The sequence below is a fragment of the Amblyomma maculatum genome, chromosome 3 (assembly GCF_055883805.1).
Source record: "Amblyomma maculatum isolate TAMU_Amacu chromosome 3, ASM5588380v1, whole genome shotgun sequence".
Taxonomy (NCBI): Eukaryota; Metazoa; Arthropoda; class Arachnida; order Ixodida; family Ixodidae; genus Amblyomma; species Amblyomma maculatum.
Genome location: NC_139346.1, coordinates 186892440 through 186906933, shown reverse-complemented (window position 1 = coordinate 186906933; position 14494 = coordinate 186892440). Strand labels below are relative to the sequence as shown.

General features: G+C 49.6%; 1 protein-coding gene across 8 annotated transcripts in view; it reads left to right on the top strand.

Annotated features, from left to right (window-relative positions):
• Window positions 1–14494, top strand: part of LOC146197185 (homeobox protein cut-like) — a 725401-nt gene that overhangs the window by 625038 nt on the left and 85869 nt on the right. For all 8 annotated transcript variants that reach the window (XM_084598965.1, XM_084598963.1, XM_084598964.1 and 5 more), the window contains one exon: window positions 7439–7494. In XM_084598965.1, the coding sequence (XP_084455091.1) occupies window positions 7439–7494 (56 nt within the window). The remainder of the gene's footprint in view (window positions 1–7438; window positions 7495–14494) is intronic.

The window sequence follows — 14494 nt, the reverse complement described above, 5'->3', positions numbered from 1 at the left end:
AAGGTCGGGAGATTAGGGAGAAATCCTTGATGAAACGCCGATAATAATTGCAGATTCCCAGGAAACTCTGAACTCCTTTCTTGTTTTTTGGCGCTGGGAGCTTTTCGATCGCGGCTATTTTGTCCGGATCTGGTCTGATGTTCTCTCCAGTCAGCACGTGCCCGAGATACCTGATTTCTTGTTGCGCGAAGCTGCATTTTTCCGGCTTCAGACGCAAGTTGGCTTCATCAAGAGCGCTTAACACCTTTTCCAAGTCCTCTAGGTGAGTTTTCATCGTCTTCGAGAAAATGACAATGTCATCCAAATAGGCCAAACACACCCTCCAGAGAAGACCACTCAAAACTTTGTTGATCATCCTCTGGAATGTCGCGGGAGCATTGCACAGACCGAAAGGAACGACATTGAACTCGTACAGACCGGAGCCGCATGCGAATGCTGTCTTCGACTTGTCCTCTTCGCGGATTCCTACCTGCCAATAGCCTGAAGTGAGGTCAAGCGTCGTGAAATATCGAGAACCCTGCAGCAGATCCAAAATGTCATCGATTCGCGGTAATGGGTGCACGTCTTTCTTGGTAACCGCGTTCACCCTTCGGAAATCAACGCAGAAACGCCAACCTCCCTGCGGCTTTTTCACGAGAACGACGGGCGATGACCAGGGACTGTGCGACTCTCTGATCACTCCGTCACGAAGCATCTCTTCCACTTGCGCTTTAATGACCTCCCTCTCGAAGGGTGAGTGGCGGTACGGATGTTGACAAATGGGTGCTGAGCTGCCCGTGTTTATAGTATGCTCCGTTACGTGAGTGCGCTGAATCGGATTGTGCTCGCCGGTAAACAGGTGACGAAACTTATGAATAACGGACAAGAGCTCATCCCTCTCAGATGGCGTCAGGTGTGGCCCAGTTTGGACGTCAAAGTCCTCTGTCGCAGTGGGGTCGTGTGGCACGGCGAATCCGAGTTGCGCCTCATGAAGTGATGTGGCCCAGCCGATCTTCGCGTCGCGATGTACCACTATCGGCAGCAAGGTAGGGTTTGCAACACGGACGATTCCGATCCCACCAACCACGTTCACGACGGTCCGCGCCACCTGCAGTCCACTTCTAAGGGTTGACTTTGGCTCGACAAGCTGAATTCCGTCTCTCGGTATGTGTACCCTTAAAATGGCTTCCGTACGAGGCTCGACGGAAACTTGGTCTTTACTTCGTGCAGTGACCACATTTGACTGCGATTGCACGCTAGTATTGAGGTGCAGCTGGTACACTTCACTCCCTATTTTTAGTTGTTTACGGAGGAAGTCAATCAGCAGGTTTGCCTGCCGGCAAAATGGGAGCCCTCCTATCAACTCATAAGGGCAGTCCTTGAGGACAATGAATCTTACGCTGAATCTGGCCGATCCGAATTGAAGCACTACTTCTGTTTCTCCTACAGGTGCTAATAAGTCTCCGCTGATTCCTTTGATAAAAGCAGTGCCCTCAGTTAGTTCGACTTTTGAAGCAATTTTAGCCGCGAAGCTGGAAGAAATGATGTTTACGGAGGCGCCAGTGTCTATGAGAAGGGTGGTCTTCAAATTATTTGCCTCGACTTGGACCGTGAGGAGTTGGTCTTCGGTCATCACGCTCACAGATCGGCCAGGCTGACCACCTAAGCCCGACCGTTCCCGTTTCCCGGTTTGGAAGCCTGCTCGTCGCGCGCATTTCTCTGTTCGCGGTCCTCGTCTCTCCATCGCTGGCGACAATTCCGAGCTATGTGACCGATTCGGTTACAGTAGTGGCATCGCGGCCGTCCGTCGTCGTCACGCGAGGTTCTCTGGGGCCATGGCGCGCGCCTACGAAAAATTTCTTCTTCCATTGTCTTTAGACGTCCGGATAATGATTCTAGAGAGGCGGCGATCGCCTTGAAATCTTGCTCACCTGCGAGCCTTTGTTGTTGACCATGGGAGGCAGCAGTGTAGGTGGGAAGTAGGGGGTGCTGCCCAGATCCCGGCACAGTCAACGGACGAGGCTCGTTGTTAGCGCTGCCAGCTGTTGGCAAGATGTCCGAACTACAAACACAGGGTCCCGTTGCCAGGTAGGTGGTGTTTGCTGCGGTGGCCGGCAGCACCCGGGAAGTGAAACCCATTAGCGCGGCCCGACTGAGGCGTTGCAGTGTCTGCAGGAAGTCGGCGCAGCTGGACGGATCGGATATTATCATCTTCTCCGTTGTCGCCGGTTGCAGGCCCCGCAGCAGATGACGCAATTTGTCTTCTTCCGGCATTTTGCGGTCGACCCTGGCGCACAGCTGCAGCACATCATAAAAATATTGCTCCGGAGTCTCCGACGGCAGGTGTATTCGATTCTGCAGCCGAAGGTGAGCGATTTCCGTCGCGTGGCGGCTGCTGAAGCAGGTCTTGAGCTTCGCCGCCCAGTCACTCCACGAAATCGGCGCACCGGTAAGCAGCTGTGTGGTGTGCCACTTCTTCGCATCGCCATCAAGGGCAAGGTACAAAAATTTCACCTTTGTGTCGTCGTCCCAAGCGTTCAACGATGATACGTGCTCGTAGCAGGTCAGCCATTCCGCCACGGACTCCTCAGGGGTTCCCTTAAAAACAGGAGGGGGGATGGACATCCTCTGTTGAGAGCTCGTCATCGTAGCGAAGTCAGCTGTCGCCTGCATGTCCGGATCACTCCTGAGATGGGGGCGCATCTCCGGTAGAGCGGGGTCGTCGTTATCACGCACCTTCCACCACTTGTAACGAAGTGTTCGCACGTTGAACTTTCTTGACGGCACGACGGCTCCGCCGCATTGAAGAAAGGGACCAGGCGATTTCGTTTGATAACACAAGTTAACTGAATTTAATAAAGATGAACTCAAACAATAATTAAAGCGAATCCAGTAGTACCAAATAAACAACTAATTTAAATTAACAACACATCAGTCCGCAAACGCGACATCTTCCGAGCAGGGGTCCCGAGCAGCAGCTCGGATGGTCGCCGTCCTCCCTTACTTGCCGCCAAAACCCCTCTGTCCACGTTCTTCAGGATTCTCCAGGCAGTGTTTGTTACCAGGCGGAAATGCGCTTATCGGAGCCAATGAGACGACTTTCTTTACAGCTGAGAAACCAATAGGACGCCGGTGCCCGCGAGGTTGTTTCCTGGCGAGCACCGCGTGAATTTCTAGAAGACGCGGCGCATCTCCGCCTGGCACTCAAACACACAAAAGGTAAACCAAAAACACATGGGCCGCAAGGACGCAGACGGCACAAAACACAAAGCTCCGTCCGTGCTCTCAGCCGTCGCCCCCAAGCCCTCAGGCGTTAACCGGTTGGGACGCGAGCTTTCAACAGCTCGCCTCCTTCACAGCCGTTAACCATTTTCCGAACGGCGTACATCGTGAATACCCCCCCAAGAAGAAGGGGAAAGCACAGCGACGCCGTGCAAAAGAAAAAAAGGACCGCTCCCCGGCTGTGCACGGGTCCGGAAAACGGCGCGCGACATAGGCATAGCTCGCTATGCGACAATATTACCGTGGGATTTTTTCGAATGACGCAGTGTAGCGGGGCAAAAATATCTCTGGGATATCGTATATAGTTTACGGATCTACCGATAGTATGAAAGCACAGGAACGCAGGAGAGTCGATGTTTATGGGTATTGCTTACAGTTGATAAACTTCGACTGGAAAAGTAGCCAACGATAGGTGAGGAGGAGGAGGAGGAGGAGGAGGAGGAGGAGGAGGAGGAGGAGGAGGAGGAGGAGGAGGAGGAGGAGGAGGAGGAGGAGGAGGAAATAGCTTTATTTAACGTACTATTAGGTGTCGAGAATGTCCTGGGCCAGGGTAACCAAGGCCAGCTGGTCAGAGGCTAACCAAGCCTGCCACGTTGGAGGAGGAGGGTGTACAAAGTGAGGTGACTGAATTGCAACATGTGAAAAGGTTAAGGCGAATAGGGGATAAAAACAAGCGCCCGAGCGGTTGGAGCCAGGAACACAGCGAAATCTTGTGCAATTTGCGCACCACTAAGTCAACAATGAAATAATAAAAGCGCGTGCATGTACGACACGGGATAAACCGCGTGCCCCACAAGACAGATATCCGCCCGGCTCGCTTCGCACCTTGAGGCTCCGTGTGATATTTCCTGAACTGCAGCAGACAGGCAGGTATACCCTAAGGTCGCCTGCCTGGTTTTTCCCGATGGCTGCTCGAGCGACGCGTGTGCGGTATCGAAGTGTTCGCGCAATAATACTGAATATTTACGAAAGCGCGCCTCTGGGGAGAGGGGAGATGGAACACGAGAAAAGCAAGTACGCACACACAAGAGAACACGAAATCGCCATTTCAAGGATGCGTAACGCTCGCTGCCGCCGTCACCACCTTCCGTCTGAGTGCTGTCGCGGCTGTATTCAGGCAGCGCAGAGCTGCTTTGCTTTAGCTTTGCTCTTTTTTCTTTGTGTGTCGCCGAGGGCGCGCTTCCGCGCGCGGAGCCATAAGCTTCGGAGCGGTGGCTGCGGGAGCCAAGGTCGCCAGTGCAGCCGCCGGGGCGTGACCGCCTTCTTCGCCGCTCTCTCCCGGGCGCGCGACACTCACATACACGCACGCACAAACAGACACAAGGCGTCGGAAACGCGCCAGTTAGGTAACCCCCAAACGACTCCTCCGACGGCCTCCTCCCTCTCTCGAGCGTGTGCGCTGCGGGCCGGAGCCGAGAGCATCGCCGTACATATCGTCGTGCTCCAATTTACGGCGTCTCCTCCGCCACTGTGCGCAGGTCACCGCCACCTCCCCCTCCCCCGTCGTCACCCAGACACCGTCACTGCTTCCCTTCGACCCGATGAGGTTCCTACCACGCGCCTGCAGGCCTTAAACGTCTTTCTGTGGGATTTTTTTTTGAGCTTTTCGTGAGGCTTTTCTTCGCCAGACGTGGCGCTCTGCTCTTTCGCGGTCTGGTTTATGCTGGCGCCTGTTGACGGCTGTGCTCGCGTTTTGTGAATTTATGTGTCTGAGTACATATGGTCGCTCAGTGCTGTGTAACTGTATAGGAGAAAAAAGAAGGGGGGGGGGGGGGGGGTCGAAGCCGTTCTGTTTACGGCACCAAATCTTTGTCCTCTCGGCTGCTTTTAACTCACCTAAACGGTTTGGCTTATAGGGGCAACGTGGACGTACTTCTTTCCATTGTATGTGTGACCCTTACGTACGTCCATACATCAACATGAGCTTTCAATATCGGTAATAATGCTCCCGGAATGCGAAACTGCGGCACAGTCTGAAAGGATATATGTATATAAGGGTTCACATTTTCGCGTACCCACCCCCGGCTTGGCGTTGTGTGCAGCAATATGAAGAAGTCAGTTACAGCTCCGCCAGACGAAAGGCGTTACAAAGAGCACCTCATTGCTACCTGCTGGCGCGCAGTATATACATCGGTGTGACGCTGTGATACCTGCTTTCTCGACGCGGCCGTTTCAGACCACCTGAGGAGCAACGGGGGGGTCATACATACGGTGAGTTGGGGTGCGTGGCGCCCTCGAGGAATATTGCGTGTCGCGCGAAAATGACAAGGGGGGTATACTGCCGCTACTAACTCGGAGGACAAAAGGGCCAAAGTGAGCGAGCCGTCCCCCGAAATGGGCGCTGCGCCCCCGGGGATGAGGAATTTTATTTCGCTTCCCGATTTTTACGATCGCCCCCCTGCGTGCGTGCGTGTGTGAGCGCGTGTATTCCGTGTTTGGACGCGTCGTTCACGGTCCGCTATGGGAAACGCAAAAATGAAAGAGCATGAAATCGTAAATATCGTCTTAAAATGCTTCCCTCTCGCTCGTCTCGTTCTCCATTTCGCCTTCCATCCTACTACATACACCGCTGCGAACTCAGGTGAGACGCACGTTCGCTGCGGGAAGGGAGGCAAGCAAACCAGACAGATCCCATAAACGCCACGCTACTGGAATCGCTTCAATTTTTTAATCAGCACGTTCCCCTTCGCGCGTTTGTCGTCCTTTCCCACATGAAGCCGTGTGTACTTTCTTTTTTTATCTTTCTCTCGCTGGTGCTGTATGCACTTCTGCCGTGTAATCGTCTTCTCTGCGCCAGGCCCCGTGGTTTTCTACATGTGCGCGTACTCGCACGCTCTCTGCACGTGTATACGGCATGTATACCTGGTCGTGCCTCATCGAGATGCTCCCGCCTGTCCCGAGTTGTTACTTCCTCTTCGTGTCGCCCGCTTGTCGCCTCGTCGACACCGGGTCGTGCATTGTGGCCACCGTTTTTTTTTTTTTTTTTTTTGTGCGTGTGCGTGTGAGGGTGAAAACGGCCCTTGTCGTATAGTCTGTGCGCTTGTAATAATGCACGCCCCGAATATGAACGGCCGTACAGTGGGGGCTGCTATCCCAACCCGCGCTGCTTATTGCGGGCAGATACCCGAACCTTCGGATTTTTGTTCTTGTTTTTTTTTTCTCTTCTTTATCTTTTTGTCATCACGCCCGGTGGGGAATCGAGGCTAGACGCGGTGCGTATAGGGCTGCTGTTGCTGCTGCTGTTACAACGGCTGGGGAAGTGTGCGAACCACAATGACTGTTATTACGGGCGATGAACGAGTCTGCTTTCTTTGTCGAGCGTGCGATTCGAAATCTCTGATCTACGGCTCGCGGGTCGCATTCGCGGCGTGTGTGCGCACGGTGTAACGTGTTTACGGCGGTTATAATAAGGCGTGATGGAAGGGAGCAAATAAAACAAAGCACCGCAAATATATATTTGGAACGCGTGGATACTGTATATAACGAAGGCATCAGCTCGGCTTGAAGCTGGATTGATGATGCCCGTTTCGCTGTCGTAAATACAAAAAAGGTGTTCGTTCCATCGCCGTTTTATGGCTTCCCTATTCAGATGCACAAATCTCATTTCTATACAGCTGTGATCAGAATACGCTTGTGTGGCACGCATTTGCCGCTCGCTCCGTGGGGATTGAACTTCGCCAGCTTAGTGTTCGAGCCGTTGATATATACGCGGTAATTAGTTAGCATAAAAAAATGGGGAGAACGTGCGTTAAGCGAATGTGGCATGGTTAAAAGTCATAAATCCATTTCTGCTTTCTCCAGTTTAAAACTTGTCAAATGTGTTCCCGCTGTGTTATCGCTATAAAGTTTAACGCCTTCCAAAGATAAGCTCTAAAACAGCCTATCGTTTAATCTTTCCACATTTATTTTCGGGCGTGATATACGTGAGTGACTATGGGTGCTGATTATCTCCGTGGTATCTACTGTGCCCAGTTATGAGCGAGTTCGCGATTTAAGCCAGCTGACGACGAAGGTGAACTGTACCGCTGGTTACGTCATGGCCTTGTGTATGAGATTCACTACATATTCTTGTCAATCAACTTTGTTCTCAAATGGCCGGTTTCAAACGAGCATATTATGTCTTTTCTTTTTCTTTTTCTTGGTCTCAATCCCTTTCTTCCCTTCTCATCTCGTGCAGATCTCACAATCCAGCAGCTACGGGACCAAGTGGGCCAGGACAGTGTCACCTTACAAGTAAGATTTCACACCGTTGTTTGCTTCATATAAAGCTCCGTGCGCTCAAAAGCTCCGACACGTTTGTGCGTTTGTTTTACTTTGGTGTTGTGGCTGAGAAACAAAAAAGATAACTGCGTTAGTGAGTATGCTATGCGAGGTCAGAACTATCTTCGTTAGATAGTGGTTTGGGGTGCAGACAGCAGCCAAATGTTAGAGTATTTATCTACGAATGCCTGTGCCCCAGTTTGAAGTTTCAAGTCCCTATAAACGTGCACCCGCGTGGTCAGGAGAGAAGGCGTCACTTGAGTGACCCACGCGGTTTACCTGCTGGCCTTTTCAGTGTTCTTTGTAGCCTCAAATTTCTGCCAAGGACATTGGACTCACACCCAGAAATTCTGAACTAGCGCATTTTTTTTATCCAGAACTTCTGTTTGAACGCGTTCTTGATTTCCATTTTTTTTATTTCGCTCCGGTAATCTATGTATCAGCAGATCTTTTCTCAGGAAGCTCGTGTTTTTTCTTTTTTTTTTTTGTTATTACCGCCTTTGCTATAGTCAAAAACGTGCCTCATTGGTTTTCTTTGGCAGTCTTAACCACGCGATGCGATCGAAGGGCCAACTTTAAACGAGAAGTTCGGCCGCGCATCGGATAATTGGTCCATTACCTTCAATATTTACATAACAGCATCTCTCACTATATACCGCAGTGGCAACATGGTTGAAAGTGATATATCAAAGAAAGCCGGACTTGATATCGCATGTATCTGGGTCCTTAATTGACACTCCAGCCCGTAAGAATCAGTCTATTTGGCTTTCGCTAGATGCCGTTCTTCGATATAAGGGGGCTGGTTCAGTGGCAGGTTCTGATTCAATGGAGAAAGTCCTTTGTGGAACTCAGAGTGGAAGTACCAGTAAAATCCACTGTGCAAGGAGGATTGTCTCAGCTTCATACACCTGGCTTTCTGGGGCCACGCGTCGAAACTTGAGGACGGAAACTTTCGGACGCGTCGTGGAAATGAGGCGGCGTCTCTTGCCTTGAATGCAACGCTCGGCCGTCCGTGGACGACGTTTCGGCGTCCGTTTCCCGAAACCGCAACATCCTGTCCGGGCCTATAGCCACACTTGACAGGCTATACGCGCCACACAGGACGTGAAATTTGGCGCCGTTTTGTACGAGGGATATGTACGTCGCTCCGTGTACACGCCCGAACGAATTTATCCCGCCGGAAGTTCGTTGTCTACTGTTTATGCGATACCACCGCTGTCCACTTAGTTTCCCTGTACTCTTGCTTTTTTTAATTCGTCTCTTCCTGCGGATTTTGCCTGCCTTCACGCTTCAAGTGATTAGAAAAGAGGGAATGACTGACTGCCCGCTCGCGTGGCGCCGCATTCGGTGAATGCGAGCTCGACCGGAAGGCTATGCTTGGTTTCGTTTCATTGTCGTTTATACTGCCGATCGAATGCTTTTTTTTTTTTTTTTTTTTGAAGTCTAGTATTGTTAAGACTATCTTGTTGTCGAATCTAGCTGAGGTCGAAGGAAAGGAATGTGCATAAAGATAGAAAGGCGGACTACAATTAGTTACAGTTAAGAATGTTGATCTTTAATATATGCACGATGTACACAATTAATATTGTTACTTAGCTGTATTCGCTGTTCGTGATGAGGATGAAGAATGCAACAGACTCGGAGAAGACGACGACGCTGAGTGTTGTGAAATCGGTGCCCTCATCAACGTTAGTTGTGCGGACAGCTTTGGAACTATAAATCTTCCACGTAACAATATATGCACAATGTCCTGATTACGCAAAACTTAACGTAGCTTCGTTCAACGCACCGCTCACGCAAACACTCGAATACAAACCGATCTCGCTCTTTTCACTCGCCGGCTGTGGGCCACGCACGGGCTGCTCTGGTTTGTGTCAAAGATGACACTCTCGCACAGAAAAATAATAAATAAATATGCCCTGAAAAAACACAAACACAGAGAGAAAAGGGACGGATGCGTGCAAGCGTCTCGATCCCTTCCAATTAACGTCGGAGAGGCCCTACTTCCGAGCCTAGTCGCAGCCAATTCTTCGAAATCTGAGAGCACTGCTTCGGGGGCCCCAGCGCGCCCAGCCGACTCTCGCACATGGAAAAAAAGCCCCACCTCCTTGCTCGTAAAAAAAAAAAAAAAAAAAAAAAAAAAAAAAAAAAAAAAAAAAAAAAGCCGTCTATAGAAAATAAAACGCATAAAACAAAACTCACTGTCGCTAACACTCCCTAACACTTGATAACACTATTTTGTCCGCCTTACGGTGAAGTGCGTCTTGCAGATTTCAGGCATCAGGCCTGGAGTTAACCCCTTTCTTGGTCGTGTGATCAAAATTTTCATGCACGACACTTGGTTCAGAAAGCATGCCTGTCCTGACAGTGCTGTTCCTTTCAGTGAACACCTCCTTGCTCGTAAAAAAAAAAAAAATAAATAAAAAATAAAAAAAAAAACCGTCTATAGAAAATAAAACGCATAAAACAAAACTCACTGTCGCTAACACTCCCTAACACTTGATAACACTATTTTGTCCGCCTTACGGTGAAGTGCGTCCTGCAGATTTCAGGCATCAGGCCTGGAGTTAACCCCTTTCTTGGTCGTGTGATCAAAATTTTCATGCACGACACTTGGTTCAGAAAGCATGCCTGTCCTGACAGTGCTGTTCCTTTCAGTGAACCTCTTCTCAATGCGCGTGTATATATAGACATGGGGTTTATTTATTTATTTACTCTCAAGGCCTTTTCTTGTTACAGACATCCATGGGATGGGATGGGATGGGTACACGTGACCAACAACAAAGCACAATTGCGGGACACGAAAGAAAATGCATGTCTTTAAAAATTCGCTTACGAAATTCACTATAAAATGGCGAATGATGACTCATACCATGCATTTAATTTGGATGGCTTTAGCGTTATGTTCTCAACAGAAGGACTTACATCGCATGTAGACTTTCAATGTATAAACCTCAGAAATGTATCGTATCGTATAGAGCCCGTTCCAACGCCTTCATAATTGTTGTAGGTTACAACTTCCTTATATATGCAAGAAAAAAATGAGGTATATAGGTTCTCGATGTTCGGAAGCCAAACGAAGGCTCGGGAATTTGATTGCAGTGAAAGAGTCAGATCCGGTTAAAACCACAAATTGCATCCAGAAAAACGATGCAAGAACCAAGGCATAATTTCTCACTAACTGCAGCGCCGGTACAACTACCCGTATACCTCTATCATCGTCATCATCCATATCCCAGCTAATTCCCTATTCTCATTACTCCAGCTGGCCGCCACCTCCGCATATCCCTGTCCTTGAAAACAACTGGGGTGCCCTATAGAAGAGCCCGTCGCCGATCTGTTCCTCTCATTACCGATTCAATCAGATGCTTCGTAGCGTCGCGCCTGGGGCGACTGAACCAGCCGGGTCGACGTTACGCACCTGTTGCGGACGCTCCGGTCTAAGCTGCGGCTAGCTGTGTTGGCAGATCGATGATACCCCATGATCGAATTGGCCGCCCTCGGAGCGAGTGCCAAGACGCTCACTGCGCGTTCACGTTTCCGCGCGCGCTTATGTCGACCTGGCAAGTTTCCAGCCGATGGCGGCTACCGCCTCTCGAGCGCGAAGTTAGTTCTCTCTGTCTCTCACCTTGATAGGCGCCGGTGCGTCACCTGGACGTGTTGCCCGTTGCTCCCGAAACACGTGCACGTCATCAATAAAAATAGCTGGCTTTTAAACGTTTGAGCGCCTTCCTGCTTCGCCAAAACGGCTTTCTGAAAGATTTGTCAAAACTGCTATTAGAGGGCGTACAATGTATATTTTCGTTTAATTCTGCAATCACTATTAAAATAATGCGGTTGCAGCAGAGGCGGCATGTTTTACCGACAGATACTATTAAAGTCAAACGTTTGGACTCGGAAACAAAGAAAACAAATGCATGTCTTTTATATGTCCGTGTCGGTGTGAAGCCAGTGAGTGCTTCCAGCTGTAGTACGCGCGTCGTGTTTCTCGAATTCATTTAACATTTGAGCTTTATGTTGTGGTGCTGGCAGTCTATCCATGACACTTTTTATGTACTGACTGCTGAGTGGTGCAGCTACTCGTATGTAATTCATTCATTCATTCATTCATTCATTCATTCATTCATTCATTCATTCATTCATTCATTCATTCATTCATTCATTCATTCATTCATTCATTCATTCATTCATTCGCCCCGCCGTGATGGTACAGTGGCTAGGGCGCTTGGCTGCTGCGCCCAAGGCGGGATCGAATCTCGGCCGACGGCGGCCACTTTTCGATGGAGGCGGAAAGCAAGGCGCTTCTGTGCTGTGAGATGTCGGTGCACGCTAAAGAACCCCAGGTGGTCGAAATTTCTGGAGCCCTCCACTACTGCGTCTCTCACAGTTTGAGTCGCTTTGGGACGTTAAACTCACTCACTCACTCACTCACTCACTCACTCACTCACTCACTCACTCACTCACTCACTCACTCACTCACTCACTCACTCACTCACTCACTCACTCACTCACTCACTCACTCACTCACTCACTCACTCACTCACTCACGCACGCACGCACGCACGCACGCACGCACGCACGCACTCAAGCAAGCACGCAAGCACGCACGCTAAAAACGTTACCAGAAAATTCAGGCATCACCGTACAAATTAGGCTAATTGCGCTTGTTTCTCTTTTCGGAGTCACCTTCGCTGTTCTGTCGGCACCGCTACGTCTTCACAATGCGGCGAAAGGAATTAGCGCAGCGCTTAGAAAACGCGACGCCATGCGCTCGCCGGTATATCGTAACATTTAATAATAAATCACAACAGGCGACGCGAGCATGACCTGCACTTGTTCGAGCGGCCGAGAGCGTGCTCTAATCCATTCTTCTTATTGACTGATCACCGGAGGAGACCATAACCACAACTCTCTGTTCGCTCGCGGATCAGAGAACACCTGCTGCCGGCGCCGTAAACAAGCTCTGCTTTGCTCTTTCACGCATGCATTGACAGCTGCGCTTTATTTATGTTGGGGGGTTGCGCGAGCTAGGCTCTCTCTCTCTCTCTCTCTGTCTCTCATTCGGCGGCTCATTTGTTCTGCTTTTTTGCATACTCCGCGCAGCACGCTGACTGCCGCAGATTCTTCTTTTTGCGCCGCTCCCTGTAGTGTTGCGAGCCACGCATTCAGCGCAGCCAGACATTCAAGCAGCTTTTAGCTTCTAGTTGGGAGAATGACTCGACGGGAAGCGGAACTGCATGAACAATTGAACATAATCGAAACAGCGGGCATAAGCCATGCAAGTTTTGTGCGCGGCTGGGCAAATTAGGCGGGAAGCATTTAATATGAACGAAGTTTAGGGGAGTAACATTTAATGTGCGGGTAATTACGTAACAAAAAAACAAACAAACAGGTAGTACATCAACATAAGGTTGAGTTTTACACCAGAAATACTTTGCACTGCACAACAAAATACGTTTAGTGCTAAGTCACACAGGCTATGTTTTTGTAGATTGCATGACAGGATACGTTTATTGAGATCGGTTGACAGTTCTTATTGCTGCAGACCGTGTTTGATCATTTTTCTTTTTTGTCTTATCATGTCTGGTGCATTTAAACTTGTTGTTTTCCTCACTCGTGGTTGGTGCTTTGTTTATGATGGAAATCTGTTTGCTCGACTGATCTCTGATACTGATCTTGTATCTCTCTTTTGCCGTACACCGGGCTAGCCCAGCCTCGACGCACGAGTCGTTAGACCCTGTTACACCTGTCACTCCCAACGGCTTGCGTCGGTGTCGGTCACATTGCGAAGTTGCACCGTGCACGGTGCACATTGCATTGCACCGTGTGAATACCTCAGTGCCGACAGGCGTTTGTACTATGTGCACACAAGGAACCACTCCTACCGGAGGCTGGCGCTTGACAGTGTCCACCATGTCACCGCGTACCTATATCCGTTCTTGCGGATTTTATACCGCGCAAAAGCCCTAAATCTCTCATAGGCTTCGGCCCTATATCACAGCTGCAAAAGTGTGGTCAGTGAACTCTCAAACAATTGTTGCAAGCTGGTTACTTGCTAGTTCTGCCTGTTCCTGCCTTCACAGTTTGTTCGGAGTCTCAGTAGCAAAATACCCTCTAAACGTATGCGCCTAGTTAGAGTTTGGGAAGCTAATATTGTCAGGCATGCGAACAGAAGAGAACAAGGAATTGCAAAAAGAGGCTCTCCGGAATAGAAGTGGAAGAAGAGGAAGCTCACTATATGTCGGTTAGCACATCAGGCTAAGGTGCAAAACCACTTTGTAAATAAACCTTAACAATATGTTCGTTCAGTGTCTAACACGCTCCAGTTCAGAGGCTGTAACTTCAGTGGTATCAATAGGGCTCGGAATTTTAACCCGAACGCATTATATGGCCCGTTACGAGAAAAGCCGCCGGTTGCGTCATTCGGTAGTGCTCACGAGAGGGGAAAAAAATATATCTCAGTGGTTAAAAAAAGAATGGGTGACGTCATCGAGCTGCTGCATGAGCGCCCACGACGTATCACTGGCAATTGCATCCAGCAGACCTATCCACGACCGAAGCCTCGGCCGCTCGAACAATGTCCTAAATGTCGTTCGTCTACTAGCCACAGCCGACATACATGTGGTGCTAGTTTTCCCCACATTCGTATCAAAACTGTGACGCAACCGGCCGTTTCTCATGCAGCGTTCCGGCTGGTGTCATACGGTTCCCCATTGCGTATAGCATATAGATCTGCTAGTTAAGCCAGAGGCTATAGCTCGGGACAATAATTCTAACCGACTACGCATGCCTTTCTTTCATTGTCATGCAACCGTGCGATGAAATCATTTGTCGCATACAGCGTTCTGGGTGTTTTTTTTTTCTTTTTTTTTTCCTCTTTTTTTTTTCGCTTTTTCGCGATAGCCCTACATACCATATTACATATAGTCGGGCAGTGGCGTAGCCAGAAATATTTTTCAGGGGGCGTAATGCA